This window comes from Myodes glareolus, chromosome 14 (genome assembly GCF_982192425.1).
Source record: "Myodes glareolus chromosome 14, mMyoGla1.1, whole genome shotgun sequence".
Lineage (NCBI taxonomy): Eukaryota > Metazoa > Chordata > Mammalia > Rodentia > Cricetidae > Myodes > Myodes glareolus.
In genome coordinates this window covers 23,344,571-23,363,017 of record NC_142039.1, presented here as the reverse complement: position 1 = coordinate 23,363,017, position 18,447 = coordinate 23,344,571, and the positions used below count along the sequence as shown (strand labels likewise).

Sequence of the window (18,447 nt, the reverse complement as noted above, 5' to 3'; positions counted from 1 at the left end):
TCATTTTCTGTTGGCCATTTGTAAGAACAGAGAACAGGTATAGTATAGCCCATAAATAGTAAAGTAAGAATTTTGTGAAAAATAATTTTAAAAGAAAGAAAAGCTCTTTCTTGCTGTAGAATGTAGTTACTAAATATAGGAAAAAATGGTAGCACATAGTATTCAATTAGATGATAAAAAAGTGAAAATTTGGTTATTTGTGTGTCTTTTAATATTTTCCTACAACCTGCATATTAATCATAAATGATAAAAAAGGCAGACTCTCCACTGGAGACAACTGAAAATCACTTTGGTTTTTTAAGACAGGGTTTCTCTGTAGACCATTCTGACCTCGAACTCAGAGATTCACCTGTCTCTGCCTCCCGAGTGCTGGGGTTAAAGGTGCGCTATCTCTCTAGGAAAATCTATTTTTTAAGTTTTTTGTTTTTGTTTTTGAGATAGTTTCTCTGTGTAGCTATGGCTATCCTGGAACTTGCTCTGCAGACCAGGCTGGCCTCTGCCTCTCAGAGTGCTGGGATTAAAGACTTGAGCCACCACTGCCCAGCTTTTTAAAAGTTTTCAAATGTGCTTTTAACTGAAATAGATTTACATTACTTTATGCCTTCCCTTTCCTTTTGCCCCTCCCAGTTCCCTTCCCTCTAGCTTCTCTTTTGTCCCCCTCCTTAAATAGATAGCCTCTTTTTCTTGATTACTATTTGTACGTGTGTGTGTGCACACGCGCGTGCACACACACACGCAACTTTCTCAGTCTGTTTTTCTTAGTGATGGTTGATTTTTGAAGAATCTTAGCAAAATTTGGATAAGGTATAAGCTAAATAATGGTAATCTATCATTGTGAATTTGTTCATTTTTGGTAATTTATTGTACAAGGAAATACTATTTGGGGAGGAATGTGAGCAAGTATTTTGAGGTAATAGAGTATCAGATATGCCTCTCAAAAAAAAAAAAAGAAAATTAGAAAAACCAAAAGCATGTAGAGTAAGCAAATATACTAAAGTATAGAATTTTTTGTGCTGTTTTTACAACTTTTATATAGGTCTGATACCATTTCAAAATAAATTGTGAAGAAAGAAAAAATTGGGAGAGACAATAGAATAAAGATCTGCACATGACTTATTCTGTGGTATAACCCAGTATTTCAGAGACTTTTCAATTTAGTAAGTTTTGAAAAGTCTCAGTTTTAGAACACAATTTTTAACATACCTGGATAATTGAGCCCTGCCAGGAATACATGTAAACATGTTTATACATAATATCTATGGGTCATATGTGTGAGAATTTATATTGTTTATAGATATGTAAATTACCTAGCCTGGAATTTATGGGCTTTAAAACATTGTATATGTATGCATGCCTTGTGTGGGGTTATGTATGTGCATGTATGTGCAGGTTCCAGTAGAGGCCAAAAGAAGGAGTCAAGTTGCCCATTGTGGGTGCTAGGAACCAAACTCAGCAAGAGTAAGACTCTTTAACAACTAGGCCATTTCTCCAGCCCTGAAGGGCTGTTTTATGGTTATACTTTTGTTTGCATTTGAATTATAAAGTGATACGGTTATGTCAGTATTTATTACACTGATTGATAACATTTTTGTTTTCTTAGGCCACGGGAACTAGATTTTAAGTATGTAATGAAAGTATCTTCTCTGAAAGAAAGCCTACCAGAAGCTGCCTTTAGAAGACAGAATTATTTGGAGCAGAAAGGTCTGTCAAAATGTAATATCACAGTACATACCCTGGACTTACTATAGTTACTGTCCACTCTGTCATCCAAATATTTGCATACATGTCTAAATTTTATCTTAAATGATTCATAAAATGGTCTCTTGAGAAAGCTGTAGAGTAACCTTGTTCTCTACTTCTTGGATGCCTGTTAGAAACTAACTGAGAGGACAAAGATTTTATCTTTAGTACAGAATGCTCAGAGACTTGAACAAATGTACTTAAAAAAAAAAAAGCTGAAAACTCAGACCCATTCCTCTCATGCATAAAGTTTTTATTGTTTTTAATTTATGCACTGTTAAATTCAAAACAAATACGAGAGCAGCATTTGGGAGGCAGAGGCAGATGGATGGAGCTCTAGGAGTTCGAGGCCAGCCTTCTCTACAGAGCTAGTTCTAGGGCAGCCAAGTCTGTACAAAGAAACCCTGTTTCAACAAACAAACAAACAAATGTTCTGAAGCATGGAATGGTGGTTCATGCCTTTAATCCCAATTCTAAGGAGGCAGAGGCAGTTAAGTCTCTGGGTTCAAGGTCACCCTGGTCTATAAAGCAAGTTTCAGGAAAACATAGTGACACACTGTTGTGTGCATATGTACGTAATACATACATACATGTATGTTTTAAAGAGAGGGCATTGGGAGTGTATGTGATCAAAACACTTTATACACCTGTATGGAATTGTCAAGGAATACTTTTAAATTAAAATTTAAAATGTTGTGTATTTCTGATTCCCTCTACAGTCTGTTGCCAGGATTTATGCTTTGATTTATATGAAGTGGAACTGTCAAACAAACAAGGAGAAAACATAGATAAGCTAATCGAGTACATTGAACATAAGCAATTGGTAAGAATCACTAATTTCAAGTATAATTATTTTTTTCCTTAAACTGGAAAATTAGCTGAATTACTTAGCTTGTTGGCAGGGGTTTTGTTGTTGTGTATACTGGTATATTATAACTGACATTTTCATTTTTCTTACATCTCAGCTTACCTTTTGTCTCATTGTTCAGTTTATTCTGACTAAAAGAACAAAGGTTTTTTTTTCTCTTAAGTCTTTGTTCTTTGATACATTGATAGTTACCTAGGTGTGTTTGCATTAGTCTCAGTGCCACTTCCTAGATGCTTCTTTGAAAGCTACGTTTACCAATATCCAGGGGTTTATGAAAGTTTTTCTTGTGTTTTCATAGTAGAGGCAATAAGACCGAGGAATAGCTACTGGTTTAAAGGACTCTGTCATGTTAGCCAAAGTTTCTCAGTGTAATGATATAAATAGATGCTTGACCCAGAGTTTGAACTAGCTTTTATGATGTTATTTCTAAATATTACAAAGGAAATGATGCAAATGTTGAACTACAGTAATGAAGCAAGCCAGGACTTGTCTGTCCCCATAATAGACATTAAGAAATCAATGAAGTGGGCTGGAGAGATGGCTCAGCCGTCAAGTCCCAGCAACCACATGGTGGCCCACAACCATCTATAATGAGATCTGGTGCCCTCTTCTGGCATGCAGATGTATATGTAGGCAGAATACTATATATAATATATTAATCTTAAAAGAAGAAAGAGATCAATAAAGTAAAACAGACCATGCGTGCATGCACATGTGTTAGGACAGTGACTTGTCTTAATGATAGCGTTGGTTTAAACACTTTGACTTGCAAATAACATTAGTTTCTGTGTGATAGTTTTGTCCTGTGACTGCCATTCAGGGTTACATGCTTCCTTTCCTCATGGGTGGGAAGAGACAGAGCTCCTTCTGACCACCACTTTAGTTTCATTAGAAAGGTTAGTATGATCTGCACACTTCTCAGTAGCTCGAAATGGCATGAGTTACACTGATAAGTGGAAACTATTATGGAGCCCACCTTTCAAAAATGTCAGTCCTGCTCAGTCTGTAGTAGTTCTCCCAGAAGTAGAGAGATTGAATAGACTTATTTTGGTTTTTTTTTTAAATTAGGCAATCATCAAATGCTTAGAAGATAGGGAATTTTTCATTTTACTTACATCATCAGCCTTAACACCAGAACCAGGTAAGAGCAAGATTTTGGGGGAAATTTTTTTTAATATTTTTACTTTTGTTTCATAAGATTGACAACCTACATTTTCTTCTCCTGATTCTTATTCTTACAGATTTTGGAGATGAGCAGATGGGTCTACACGGTTTACATTTATTCCACTCACCTCAGTCAACAGGTGAGGTTACTACAGTGGTACCCAGTTCACTTAGCCTGTTGTGTACTTTCCAGACCTTATCTTACTCGACTTCTCAGTAGGACAGAGCACTTGTTAACTGTGTTTTTTTCTCCAAATATCTGCCTGTCTTTTGTCTTCCTAATTGACCTTTACAAGTAGACTCTAAGCTTCAGACCTGTCTCTCCACCCACTGACAATATATCTAGCACATCTAAGCTTCCTCAAATTCTGCATAGCCAAAATTGAATTGATTTGTTGTTCAACGGTAGCTAGAATATACTTTTTCCATGCCTGTCTAAAAACTGTGACTTGGGGTTTTCATGGTTATCGTTCATATCTAGACGGTGGGACTTTATATTTGGACCATGCATTCCCAAGGTGATATTGACCCCAACGACAAATACTTGACTGTTAGAGACAAAAAAAATTTTTTTTTCTATTTTTGGTTTTTTGAGACAGGGTTTCTCTGTATAGATTTAGCTATCATGGAACTTGCTCTGTAGACCAGGCTGACCTTGAACTCAAAGACATAGATCCTCTTTCTTTTGCCTTGCAAAAGCTTGGATTAAAGGCATGTACTGCTATCACCTGGCCTCAAAAAGTAATATTAATCATGTATTAGTGACTTTTCTATTGCAGTGATAAAATAGCGTGACTAAGGCAGCATAAAGAGAGAAACATCTGTTTGGGCTCATGGTTCCAGAGGACTAGGATCTGTCATGGTGGATCGGAGAGAGCAGACATGGGGGCTGGAACAGCAAGCCAAGAGAACATGCTAGCAATGGCAAGAGGCTTTGAAACCTCAAAGCTTGCCCCAGTAACATGCTTCTTTCAGGAAGGCCACACCTTCAAACCTCCCAAACAACTGCCATCCATTGGGGACCAACACTGAAACATCTGAGCCCGTGGAGGACATTCTCATTCAGACTCCCACAAGTCAAGTCATATAGTACCTGAACAGTTACGCAATATGTCATGTGTGTCATATTGCAATTAAAACATTTCTGGGATGGGGGTTGTAGCTCAGTTGGTAGAGTGTTAGTCTCATAGGCATAAAGCTCTGGATTTGATCTTCCAGAACTGCATCACCGGGGATTTTAGGTATTTACCATCAAACCTGGCTGTGCTTATCATACAAATACATTAATGCGCTTTGTTTGGTTTTTGGTTCACGATGCTGGGATTCTGAGCGTGCAGTTTACCACTGAGCTACATAATGTCTACTTGGTTTTATTCTGTATCTTCAGAGCATATGTGTGTCAAGCATCTAAAGAAATAAGTGTTTTTAAAAAATGTAACAGGATAATGCTAGATTTCTAAATTTATAGTCAATATAAAAATGTTCTTAAAAAATTATTAGACCGATGGTGGTGGGGTAGGTCTTTAATTCCAGCACTTGGGAGGCAGAGAGAGGTGAATCTCTGTGAGTTCAAGGCCAGCCTGGTCTACAGTGTGAGTTCCAAGATAGCCAGGACCCTGTCTTGGAAAAAAATAAAATAAAATGATTGTACTTTATGTTTATGAGTATTTTGCCTACATGTATGTATGTGTACCACATGTGTGCAGTGACCTTGAAGGTTAGAAGAGGGCATTGGGTCCCCAGAAACTGGAGTTTCGAGTGGTTTTGAGCCTCTGTGTTTACTTGAACTGAACTTAAGTCCTTTGGAAGAGTGACCACTGCTCTTAATTGAGCCATCTCTACAGCCCCTTAAAGTTGATTTTTAAGTATATATACACAGGTGGTCAAAGAAGAAACAGCGCAGTACTTTTTGATATTTTGGAACAAATAAAACAACCAGTTATACAAACAGATTGACAAAGGATATTCACATTTATTGTGTTATGTATTTTTTCTAGGTATAATTGATTTTGCAATCCTTAAAGTAAGTATTTTTATAACCGTTTTAAAGATGAAGAAACAGACAGATTTGCCCTAAATCAACCTGATTCCAGGGCTGTCTCTCAACTACCATACTGTGTTACCTTTTTTCTGTTAATTTTTTTTTTTATTTTGGAGCTGTAGAGATGGTTCTGTAGTTAAGAACACTTGCTGTTCTTTTAGAGGACCCAGGTTTGGTTCCCAACACCTACCTTAGGTGGTTCAACCTGTAGCCCTATCTTTAAGGGGTTCAGTACCAGCATTTGCAGATACATGTGTAAGTCACATGCACAAAAAGTACAATAACCTTAAAAAATAAAAGATTTATGGTTAAATTCTTCACTTTTTGTCTCTCACTTCCCTTTCCCCCACTTCCTTTCCTTTCTGGTGGAGATTTGAATTCAAGGCCTCATCATGCTTATTGAACCCTGTGCTGCTGAGCCACATCCCAGCCCTCATTTTTCTTCTTTAATTATAAACTGCCAATTTGATAACTATAAACTGCCAGTCTGATAACTCTTACTTGAACCCAGAAAAAGTACAGGAATGCTGTGTGAATGAATAAAACAGTGTTGGATTTTTCATATCTTCCTCATTGAGACAGTTCTTAGTCTTATTCGGAGCTTTAGCTACTTTTTTTAAGTTGAAATTTTGCTTAGCCAACTTAATTTTCATAGGTTTTCTGGTAAGTCTACTACAAAGCGATTAACTCTTACTTTTCTTTTTGAGACAGTGTTTCTCTGTACCAGCGCTGGCTTTCCTGGAACTCACTTTGTAGACCAATTTGGCCTTGAACTCATAGAGATTCTCTTACCTCTGCTTCAAGTGCTGGGATTAAAGAGTGCATTACCACTCCCTGGCGACTTCTGCCTTTCTAAGTCAATTTTGGAAATAGTGAAGTTGCCTAGGGAATGTTTCTTTTTCATGAAACCATCTTTAGTAATACATACAGATCTTTTCTATATTTTCTTCTTCTTCCTTTTAGTACTCTGAATACTGAGCTTTGAAGAAAGAAATTTTATTTTAATACTTAACTACATTTTCTTTTATTTGCCCTTTTTGCCTTTTTTAATATTTGCTACAGTGTTAATGTATTTACCTAAGATGATTTTGGTATTTCATAATTCTACAGATACTTCTTTTTAATGTCATAATTCCTGTTTCCATTTAGTAGGCACTCCTGAAGTTGTTTCTGTAGATTTATAGTACTGGTAACAGATGTTTTTAGGATTTTGTTAGGTAGAAATCTGACATTCTCCTTTTTTCTCATTTGTGAGGTTATTGATTTGTTTTAAAAATAAAAAAAAAAGCAAAATTAATCAGAGAGTGGGCCAGGAGGATGAGGCACAATACAGATTAGACAATACAGTTAATTTTTAAAATATGCGTAAAATATAATTTCATAGAGAAGGCAAAATAGCAGCTGTTAGTTCAGTTACATTTGAGGCTTAAGGCCTCTGTTCTGTTTGCAGCTTCTCAGAAGAGTGTAAGTATAGCTAAAAGCAGGCTGCTTGTCCTTAGGGTAGTAATATTGCTGCTATAAGGTCCAGTGGGCTCTCTAAACACCCTGTAGGTGAGGTGGAATTGAAGGTAGAGTTTTTACTCATTGTAACATAGTATTCACATATCAAATCATTCTTTTTCAGTGTATGTGTGTGTGAGAGATAGAAGTATATGGAGATACATATTTGCTAAATTTACTCACTAAGCTTTTACTAGTTGCCACTTTAGTTTTTATTTGCAGTACTGTAGCATATTTAACCTGGTAATAATTTTGAAATCTAATATTTTTCCTGTTTGTCTGAAACAGTGTCAAATTCTTAATGTATGTGTATATGTGTTTTAGGGGCAAAGAACTTAAAAGTTGAAGATGACATCTCTCTGAAAGTGATACCTATTATACCTGCCCTTAGTTGTGCACTTCTAGAAGCAAAGAAATCACTTCCTGAAAAAGGAATCCCTCCAAATGTCTTAGTAAAGCATAGTTTCCAAGATCTATACAAGGTGGACAAAAGCCTGTCATTGATGGCTCCTCGAGATGGAGTGAGAGACACTGCCTTCATTAGGAAACTGTCCTATAGTTTTGACTTGGCACCCCCAGATGAAAAGTGCCCTTCAGAGTCTCTGATTCAGTTGAAGAATTATTTTTCAGACCCTAGTGGCTATACTCTGGATCTGTCTACTGCTTTAGACTTGTTAACAGAGCATCCTCAGTGTCCTCGTATTTCAGATGGAATTTGTGATGCTGGGTTTTCTTTAGTTATGGCTCCAAATCCTGAATTTCTTGACTCAGAGATGGAAGTAAGAAAAGAAACTGAAACAACAAAAAAATCTGGAAAGATGCTTAGAGTGAAGAAGAGAGCTGTGGCTCCATTGACTCCACCTTCAAATCTGAGAGTTCAGCCAAAGAGAAAGGCCAGCACATCAGTTGTTACGCTTCCAAATAAACGAGTGAACCTGGGTCGCCCCCTTTCCAAAAGAACTGCGCCCAGGGCAGACAGCGGATCATGCATCCCAACTCTTAAGTTAGTTAAAGGGCAGTTTCCTCAGAAGATAAAAAGAGGTAAGAATTATATATGTGATTATTGTAGTTATGCTTCACCTCAAACCCTGTTATTTGACTGGATTCATGTGACCTAGAGCTTAATGGTTTGTTAGAAAAGCCATTTTTTTCTGAGTGATACGTACATATATAAAAACTAAGACAGTGATTTATGTAAGATATATACTTTCTGGTCAGGTGGGAGGCCAAGGTCAAGTTTGAGGAAGGATACAAGAGAGGAAAGAACAAATGATTTTTTCAGAAGCTTCGCTTTTAAGTATATATTTTTCCCATCATTAAAAGAAAAGATTTGCAAACATTTCCCACGAAGAACCAGAAAGTATATACTTTCAGCTTTGAAGGCCATATATGATCTCTGCCCTAATTTTCCAACTCTACCTATATAAAGTGACAGAGCCAGAGATGATCGATGTATGAATAAATAGAAGAAACCTTGGTTATATAGTGTGTTGATCCCTTTGCTTAGGGCCTGACCTTATGTTTCAGGGCTGGATCTCTAAAGAGATCCTTGTTGACAACAGTTTTGTCCAAGGGGATGTCCACAGAGGACCTGTGGGCATGAGGCTGTGGTACTTACAAACCTTCACAAAGGACGTGATCTTTGATCTCTTGGCGATTTTCTTCTTGCTTGTGGCAGCTGTCACTTTTGGGGGATAAGGTCAATTCTAGTCACCAGGGCATGGCTGTAAGGGCAGTCTGAGGTGCCCTTATCAATATTCATCACAGTGATGGCTTTGTATCCAGAGTAGCATCCAGCCAGGACCAGTACCACGTTCCTGGGTTTCATGAACTTACCCATTTTGACAACAAGCAGCTGGTCTTGTTTTTTGTTTTTAACTTGGAAATGTTGTCTAAGAAGCATAAAATATGCTGATTGCCAAGATCTGAATGTTAAGCTTGACCCTTGTAATTTAACCACTAGTCATTTTCTTGCATTTTGCTTTAATTTTGAAATCTTTTACTGATAGCCAGAACTTTCTAATGTATTTTCTTTTTTTTTTTTTTTTTTTCCAGAACCTTTATTCCTTTAGCTCAGCACTGACCGATCCACAGTGCTCTTTGTCTCAGTCAGTCTTCCCTTGGGACAGTACTTTAAGCTCTAATGTATTTTCTAATATTAGTTAGCTCCTAACCCCAAAATAAAATAAAGAACAGGTTATGCTGCTAAATTTCTGGGTAACACACACATCCTTAAAACAGTCTTGTTTTTCCTGCATAAGGTGCAGAAGTGCTGACTGCACAATTTGTACAGAAAACCAGACTGGATAGGAAAAAGCGTGACGTTTCTATGTCTAAAGATGCTCCAGTAGCTACAAATGCTAAAAGAGCAAAGAAACAAGAGAAATCTCCAGGTAGAGTTGTTTCCCGGCCTAAACCACCTGTGAAAAAATGTCCCCCAAAACAAAAGGTAAATGTAACAAGAGGTCGTCGGAATTCCAAAACCAGAAAGCAGCTGCATCCTGGTAAGAAACCCTCTTCCTGTAATTATGAACACTAAAATAAATGTCTAACAGATTGTAAGAAAATATATTGCAATATATAACAGCAATTGAAACATATCAATAACACTATAGCCTTTAGTTCAGACATGAATGAAAATGATATGGTTTCTTCTTTCTTAAGTTTAGGTAAGTTTTATGTGTAAAGTGTGTTGCGTGCATTTATGTCTGTACACCATGTGCATCCAGTGCTCACGGAGGCCAGAAGAAGGGGTCTGGTCCCCTGGAACTGGAGTTAAAAATGTGTGGGTGCTAGGAACTGAACCCAGATTTTCTGCCAGAGCAACAGTACTGTGTATCCCTGAGCCATACATAGCCCCTGGTTTCTTAATTATGCTATGTACTTCAAAGATAGAGAAGTAAAATAACTTAAATTGCTTCTTTTTAAACCTAATACATTATTTTAGATTATTGGCAGTTTTGAGCAAAGTACATATGATTTTCTTTAAATGACTTAGAAAACCTGTAAGATTCAAACAGTAGTTTCTACTTTAATTTTAAAGCCTGAACAAACATTTTATTAAAGTATAAACAATCCTCCTTTATGACTAAATATTCTTGCAGGTAGTATCTGTTAGTGTTTGTCTGAACTGTAATCATTTAGAAAAGGCTGTAAGAGTTTTTAAAAATAATTACAAGTAGTAACCAAAAGTGTGTTTGCTTTAAAAGGTGATTTAATTTTAAGATACTTTACTTTTGATAAAACTTATATACATAAATTAAAAGCTGTCTGTTATTCTTATATTTTCACCTCTTGGACATTAATTCTTGATCAGAATTATAAGTCACCTCAACCTTAACCTTAATACAACCAAACATACAATACTCTACCCTTAGGCCTATTTTTCTTCTTAATTTTAATCTTCTTTATATGATGTGTTTTTTTCTTCCAAATGGGAAAGACTTGGTTGTTTTTACATTTTATTTATCTACCACCCCCATTATTATATTTTAATTGATTGAGAATCAGTAAGAACTCAGTAATTTTTTAATTAAATTATACTTAACACTACTTTTCTTGTCATTAGTAGTCATTATCATAGTAGCCATAACTTAAAAGTGGTACTCGGTATAAGAAATAGATGAGTATATGTAAACTAATGTTAACAAAAGTAGAGAAAAATCAGTGTCACAGAGCACCAGGTCATAAAATAAATTCAATGTTTCCAGTGTGTCTCAGGCCAACAAGAAAATTATCTACTTTGGACCCTTTTCTGTCTTGACTCTCTTTAGGTTTTGCTATGTTAAACATCTAAGCTGTGTTCCATTAATTTTTTTCCTTCCAGTACCCTTCTCATTCCAAATGATACATCATAGGCCAGAATTTTTCTCTCCTTAAATGTATGAGTGAGTTAAATTTATGAACTAGCCTTTTGCAAGCAGTTATTGATTCATTTCAGACATCCTCTGATTGATCCAGCATCCATCTGGCTCTTCTGTATCCATTTATCTGCAAAGGGAATTGTTATATAGTGTAGTTGTGAATTTTATTTTTTATAATAGCAGCATTTAAGAAAGATTAGTGAGAATGCCTTGCAAACCACTAGAAAATGTAATTTTTCTGATAAGGGAAAATGATTGCATTCCATTATTACAGAAAGAAAATTGCTAGGAGATTGCCTCCTTTGCAGGTAATAGTGCTTTTATTGCTAAAAGTAAAATTTTTAGTATAAAATTAATTAAATTGAAAATTAATTGATGATAGTTGAATATTCACCACTTTTATATAATGTTTTATGTGCCGGGTGGGGGTGGCACACGTCTTTAATCCCAGCACTTAGGAGGCAGAGGTGGGTAGACCTCTATGAGTTCAAGGCCAGAGTGGTCTACAAGAGCTAGTTCCAGGGCAGCTAGAGCTGTTAAACAGAGAAACTCTGTCTCAGAAACAACAACAACAAAATAATGTTTTATGCATATCATTATAAAACTAAACATCTATATTTTGAACTTAATTGCTTCTTGGAAAATGGGTTCTTAGAAGTGTGTTAGCAAACTGCATAATACTTTGCATTTCTAAATTACATTTTAGCTAGAATGTAAGCATGCTAAAGGCAGGACTCTGGATTTTTGTTTTCCCTACCCTCTTTTCGTAAGTCTTTTATATTGACTGTTAGTTTTCACTTAAGTGTAGGAATGTGTAAGATATTCTAAGAAAAACAAATATTATATCTGTTCTTTTTGTTTTTTATTATGAAGCCGAAAAAGACATTACTTTACATCTTCAATCAGAAATTTCATCAAATGGTCAGAAAGATGGAATTAACCTAAGTACTGCTCAACAAGAAAGTATTGCAATGATTCCTAAACATTTTCCTGAAAACTCAATTATCAACTGTGACTCTCAGGCTTTAAATATGTTAGCTGATCTGGCATTAAGCTCTGCCGCTTCTTCCACACCACCTTGTGAGCTTAGGAACCTTCCCAGTGTCTCTGAATTGCCACAAAATAATGTTTTACTCTCTAAAGAAAATTCATTGCACAGTACCTCTGATCATGAATATCATAGGGGAGTTAAAAGTCAAAAAGGTGTGCTACTACCTAAACCATCTTCTGATGAGAAGCTTAATTCAGAGTCAGACTTACCTGTTAGCCAAGAAGAAAACTTGGTACCTTTTGCTCAGCTTCTTGCTATTACCCAGTCAGTACCCCCTGAGGAAGTCCAAGAATCCTCAGATGCAAGTCAAAACTCGGTTGCTGTGGAACATTCCTATGCCTTGCTTCTTGCTGAGCAGTCAAAGAAACATCTGCATCAGAGAAAGTTACCAAGCCCTGCTTTTGCAAAGAATGGGGCAAAAGGCCCCGAAGCTGGAACTCCTATAGGAAAGGTCATGCCATTTCGGCATCTACAGAACACCTCTCCTCTACAAAAGCTTTCTGAAGATTCATTGACTAAGCGCAAAAGTCTGTTTGTGTCTTCCAGTCTTAAAGATTTTTTTTGCTCTCATACGGTTCTTAGTTGTGATGGCTCCTTTAAGATCACTTTCAAATGTGAAGGAGAATATGCATTCAGTTTAGATAGCAGATACACCAGCAACCCTCTGGAGAAAACTGTTGTGAGAGCATTACATGGGTAAGTAGGAAGGGTACATCTCTTTGTCAAGATCTGTGTGGTAAGATGGAAGACTTGGGGAAGAAGAAAAAGTTATAAAGCCATAATATAATAATAATATAATATCAAGTGTGTGTTTACTGAGAGTTGAAAGTGACAGATTTTGCCATTGTTGATGATCACGTGGAGAACTTGTAAAGATAAATGAGTCTTATGAATGGATTTTCATTTACTTGTTCATCAAATTGATCTGAGTGACCAATGAGTGATTTTGTAAGTCTTCCTTGGATTGATGGAACTGGGTGGTGGTGGTGCACACCTTTATTCCCAGCACCCAGGAGGCAGAGACAGGTGAGTTTGAAGCCAGCCTAGTTCACAGATAGAGTTTCAGGACAGCCAGGGCTACAAAGAGAAACCCTGTCTCAAAAAAAACAAAACAAGGGGCCTGGAGAGATGGCTCAGCAGTTAAGAGCACTGATTGCTCTTCCAGAGAACTTGGAGCAGAGCACCCACATGGCAGGTAACAACTGTTTAACTTAAAGATTTGACATCCTCACACAGACATACATGCAGTCAAAATATCAATGCAAATGAAATAAAAGTAAATTAGTAAAGAAAAAACAATAACAACAAAAGGAATCCTGGCAATAGCAACAGAATTATTAGCACTACAGGGTTTTGGAGCTTAAACTAATGGCTTTCCTAGTTAAGCCTCTTGTGACCTGGAATAAGTATGTACTTCTAGGCAGTGATTCTCAAGTTTATTGTGTAGATACAGCTCACTTAGGAATTTCGTCGAGCTGCAGATTCTGGTACATTCTGGGGTCTACATCTCTTAAAAAATTTCAGGTGTCAGTGGCAGATTACAGTCTAGAGAGTAGCGTTTTTAAGTACAGGTTTAACAGAAGCGACATTCTGAGGGTCATTAATATATTATTTTTTACACAATAACTGGTTCACTGTAATAAATGGTAGCCATTATTGTTTACAAGAAGAATTAACACCATGGAATGACATTCAACTATTTGTGAACCATTTCATATTTACTAAATGGCATTCCACATTACCAGATTTCTTTCCTTGCATGGATTCACATACATAGAGATAGTTAACGTCCTAATTAGTCTGACTCCAGTATGACAACTGTAGCCTAACTCTAATTTAGCCCATGTCAGCTGTCTGACGTCTTTTTGCCAAAGGACAGAACTGTTTTGTGTCTATCTAGAACTGTAACCTGAAAATAGTATAGTTTTTGCAATATTACCAAGAATATTCCTTTTTTAGTATTATTTTTCTATTTAATTTTTAAAAAATTTATATGAGCTATATATTTTCGCTTTTACCTTCCCTCTTACTTCCCTCCCATTGTACCCTCTCCCAAGGTCCTCATGTTCCCAATTTACTCAGATCTTTTTTTCCTACTTCCCATGTAGATTATATCCATGTATGTCTCTCTTACGGTCCTCTTTGTTGTCTAGGTTCTCTGGGGTTGTGAATTGTAGGCTGGTATTTTTTGTTTGTTTTGTTGTTTTTTCGGGGTTTTTTGTTTGTTTTTGCTTTATGTCTAAAAGCCACTTATGAGTGAGTACATATGATATTTGTCTTTCTTAATTACCTCACTCAATATGATGTTTTCTAGATTCACCCATTCACCCGCAAATTTCAATATAACATTATTTTTTTCTTCCGTGTAATACTCTATTGTGTAAATGTACCACATTTTCCTTATCCATTCTTCAGTCAAGGGGCATTAAGGTTGTTTCCAGGTTCTGACTGTGGCAAACAATGCTGCTTTGAACATAGTTGAGCACATGTCCTTGTGGTACAATTGGTATATACCCAAAGTGGTTTTGCTGGGTCTTGAGGAAGGTTGTTTCCTAATTTTCTGAGAAATCGCCACACTGATAACCAAAGTGGCTGTATCAGTTTGCACTCCCACCAGCAAGCCCAGAGAATATTCTAATCATCATACTTTTCCAACTATTAAAAGGAATAAAAATGAAAGCTAATTACAAAGCTACTTCCAATATAGTCAGGACTGTTGCACAGAGAAATCCTGTCTCAAAAAAGAAATAAAGAAAGAAAACTAAATTAATTAACAATCTTCAGCCAAACTAAAGTGATAAGAATTTGAGAGGTTGCTAGAACATTAATCTCACAATAAAAAAACTGTCTCCAGAGTGAGTTTGTGTGGTATGAAAGACAAGTGTTGGGCCAGAAATCAGTAGACTCAACTGTTCTTCCATGTAAGTTTTGTGATTTGAAATAAGTCACTTAATGTTCTGATTGTTGGTTTACTTCTCTTTAAAACACTTCATAATCATTTGTTAAATTAACTTGTACTGTACCACATTTGTAATATTTATAAGTAAACACAAATTATTATTGATAGAGGAACTTATGATAATTAAGTAAAAATAATATTTCAATTATTTTTTGTGTGTTCTTTAACATCATAGACCCTGGAACACTGATTGGCCTGAAAATATGGAAGATGTGAAGCTTTTACTTCATATGTGGGTAGCCCTGTTCTACAGCAAACAGAACAAAGTCATGGGATCACCTCGAAAGGTGGTAGAACACAGAAACCCAGCAAAATATGTATGCATAAATAGGTCTATAGAATCTTTTGACCAAAGTGAAATTGAGGAGTTTCCCAGTGTGGAACGATATTCTGAAGACCCTCTGTTGGAGAACAAAGAAGCGTGTGAAAGTCATACCACCAGTACGACCTTTCCTGGACCTAACTGTGTACTTCCTTTCATTAATCCACCAACCACCAGAGACTTGGAACTCTGTGTACAGAATGAACAGAAAGAAATATTTACAGCAGAGTGTCACCTGGATACTTCAGGAAGCCAGAATTTTATCCATTCTTGTAATAATGAGGTGAGGTACTATTATAAATGCTGGGTTGTTTTTCTTTTTGGGGTTTTTTTTTTTTTTGTACCTTTTCATTTTATTTGTGGACATATTCAAAAGAAAAAATGAATCTTCCAGCTATGTAAAGGATTTTAATTTTCCAAACAAAATTTTCATAAAGTGTTCCTCTGTATTGTCTATAGGTAGGTTTGTCTACCATCTTCATTGAACAAGATACAGGAATTAAATATGTGGGACTCCCAGCTTGATAGTCATTTATTAATATTATAATTTGGGGCAAAGTATTTGTTCTGAACTTGTTTTAAAATAACTAGCTATAAGGACTAGGGAGATAGCTTCATGGATAAATTGTTTGCTGTGCAACCATATGGATTGAGTCCGAATCTGGAGCATCCGTGTATAAGGTAGGTATGGCGGTGCATATCTGTAATCCTGGCACTAGGGGAATGGGCACAGATTAATCCCTGGAGCTTGTTGACCCTAACATATTCAGCATGCTCCAAGCCAACGAGAGAAAATATAAGGTGAGTGATACCTGAAGAACAACCAAAGTCAAAGCACACACAAATAACTAAGTTCTGACTTACATATACACCACAGGAGCACACACAAATAACTAACTGGGTATGGCTTACCTAGATACTAAGGATCTGTGAGTATCTATTTCTAAGTTTGGAAGGCATACTTTGTTTTACTCTTTTTCAGCCAGGCCAAGTAATCTACATTTTATATAGAATAAATGCTAAAGTGGTAACAAAAACCTTCTAAAGCTCATGGCCCAGATTTAGTCTAGAAACTTGTGACAAAATGTGAACATCTTCTGGTACTTTTCCCTACATTGGGTAGACTGTGTTGCTGAACATGAGGTATGAATAAGGACACTTAAAAGAAATCCCACACTAGCTCAGAATTGAGAAATAGACGGTTATTTATTTGGGGATAGACTCACAAATCAGAATCCTCTGCTGGAACGGAGATCAGACACCGAATCCTGCAACTGGAAAAGAGGCTTGGATGCATGCTCTACATCATCATAAATAGTATAAGAGGCCACGACCCAGTGGGCCAGTAACTACTGGCTTGTAGGACTTCCTACAGCAGAGGTCAGTGGGGCCAAGAATGACCCAAGGAAGGTGAGTATCTTCAGGTGACCATTATTAGCAAATTTAACATGTCTGCCATTAGCATTGTATGCCAAATGTGTTCCAAGTGCTTCCCTCATAACAACTCAGTTAATTCTGAAACAAAGCAAGCAAACTATGATGAGGAAACTGAGACCAAGTCAGTTGTCTGAAGTCACATTGTAAATCGCAAAGCCAAGATTCATTTCCAAATAGTCTAGTTGTTTCTGCATCATATTCTGTGGATGTAGTTGTGTACACAAATCCAGACGAGTATTTTGTGCATAGTGATATTTTTTTTTCTAAAAATGAGGTTCAGAAATTTTCACCTATTCTTAAGGATATAAATAAAATTCAGTTAAGAGCAACTCGAAGAAAATACTTAGCAAGGCAGACTTCAGTTACTACCTAAGTCCATACTAGTTTCTTTCTCTCATTCATTTTTTTTTCTTTTCTTTTTTTTTCTTTTTTCTGAAAGAGGGTTTCTCAGTGCAGCCTTGGCTATCCTGGAACTAGCTCTTGTAGACCAGGCTGGCCTCGAACTCACATAGATCGACTTGCCTCTGCCTCCAAGTGCTAGGATTAAAGGGATGTACCACCATACCCAGTGAGGAATGGTTTTTAACAAACGTGAAATAGGATATATAGAAGGCTGAATCTGGCTTGGTAAGATGGCTCACCAATAAAAAAGTCATGCAAGCCTAATGACCTAAGTTTGATCCTGGAACTCTCAATGGAAGGAGAACCAACTTGTAAAGTTATCTTCTGACCTCCATACATAAACTTTGCCATACTCTGCATGAGTGTGAACACACACATGGAATAGTAATAAATACTTTTTTTTTATTTGTTTAAAAAAAATGAAGTGTAATCCAGGCATGACACAAGCCTGTAATCCCTGCACTTGAGATGTAAAGACAATAGAATCAGGAGTTCAAGGCCAGCCTCAGCTACATAAGATCCTGTCTCAAAAAAGGGGGAGGGGACATTATACATAAAAAAAAAGTATATATTTTCTAAAGGTTAAGCATTGAGTAAAATTGTACTAAATGTTTATGTGAAATAAATTCAGAACCTATTCATATCGTTCATTAAATTTGCTAGTTGGAGGAAAAAAATAATTACAGTGAATGATTTTAATTAATATTTATAGTATATACTGGTTAAATATTTCTCATTCAAAAATTTTAGGACCAGAAATTGAGATATGAGAAAACTTACGAATTTAGAATTTTGCTTCTGGAACATCACTGTCTTAAAACTCATTGAAGTAGTCTATTCAAAGCTTAAGTATCATGTCACCAAGTAAAAGCTTTAGATATCAAAAAATGTGGGTTTCAGATTTTCAGATGTTCTAGCTTATCGTCCTAAGAGTAATTGAGGAGTGGGGGGGGGCTGGGGATTGAGTAGTGTGCCTGCACCTAAAAGCATGTGACTGTGCTATGACATCCCCTTGTTCCACAAGTGACACATGGAGTGTGAACAATATTTTAGCACAAAAGACTAGAGGCCAATAGTATGTTGTTTGTGATCACAGGTGT

The 18,447-nt window shown here is 36.4% G+C and overlaps 1 protein-coding gene and 1 pseudogene across 3 annotated transcripts in view; one reads left to right on the top strand and one right to left on the bottom strand.

Annotated features, from left to right (window-relative positions):
* Window positions 1–18,447, top strand: part of Tasor2 (transcription activation suppressor family member 2) — a 43,611-nt gene that overhangs the window by 10,434 nt on the left and 14,730 nt on the right. For all 3 annotated transcript variants that reach the window (XM_048460826.3, XM_048460825.3, XM_048460828.3), the window contains exons 6-13: window positions 1,601–1,701; window positions 2,460–2,563; window positions 3,677–3,749; window positions 3,850–3,912; window positions 7,638–8,354; window positions 9,575–9,817; window positions 12,050–12,923; window positions 15,362–15,791. In XM_048460826.3, coding sequence (XP_048316783.3) covers window positions 1,601–1,701; window positions 2,460–2,563; window positions 3,677–3,749; window positions 3,850–3,912; window positions 7,638–8,354; window positions 9,575–9,817; window positions 12,050–12,923; window positions 15,362–15,791 — 2,605 coding nt within the window. The remainder of the gene's footprint in view (window positions 1–1,600; window positions 1,702–2,459; window positions 2,564–3,676; window positions 3,750–3,849; window positions 3,913–7,637; window positions 8,355–9,574; window positions 9,818–12,049; window positions 12,924–15,361; window positions 15,792–18,447) is intronic.
* On the bottom strand, window positions 8,817–9,153 carry LOC146891946 (large ribosomal subunit protein eL27 pseudogene; annotated as a pseudogene).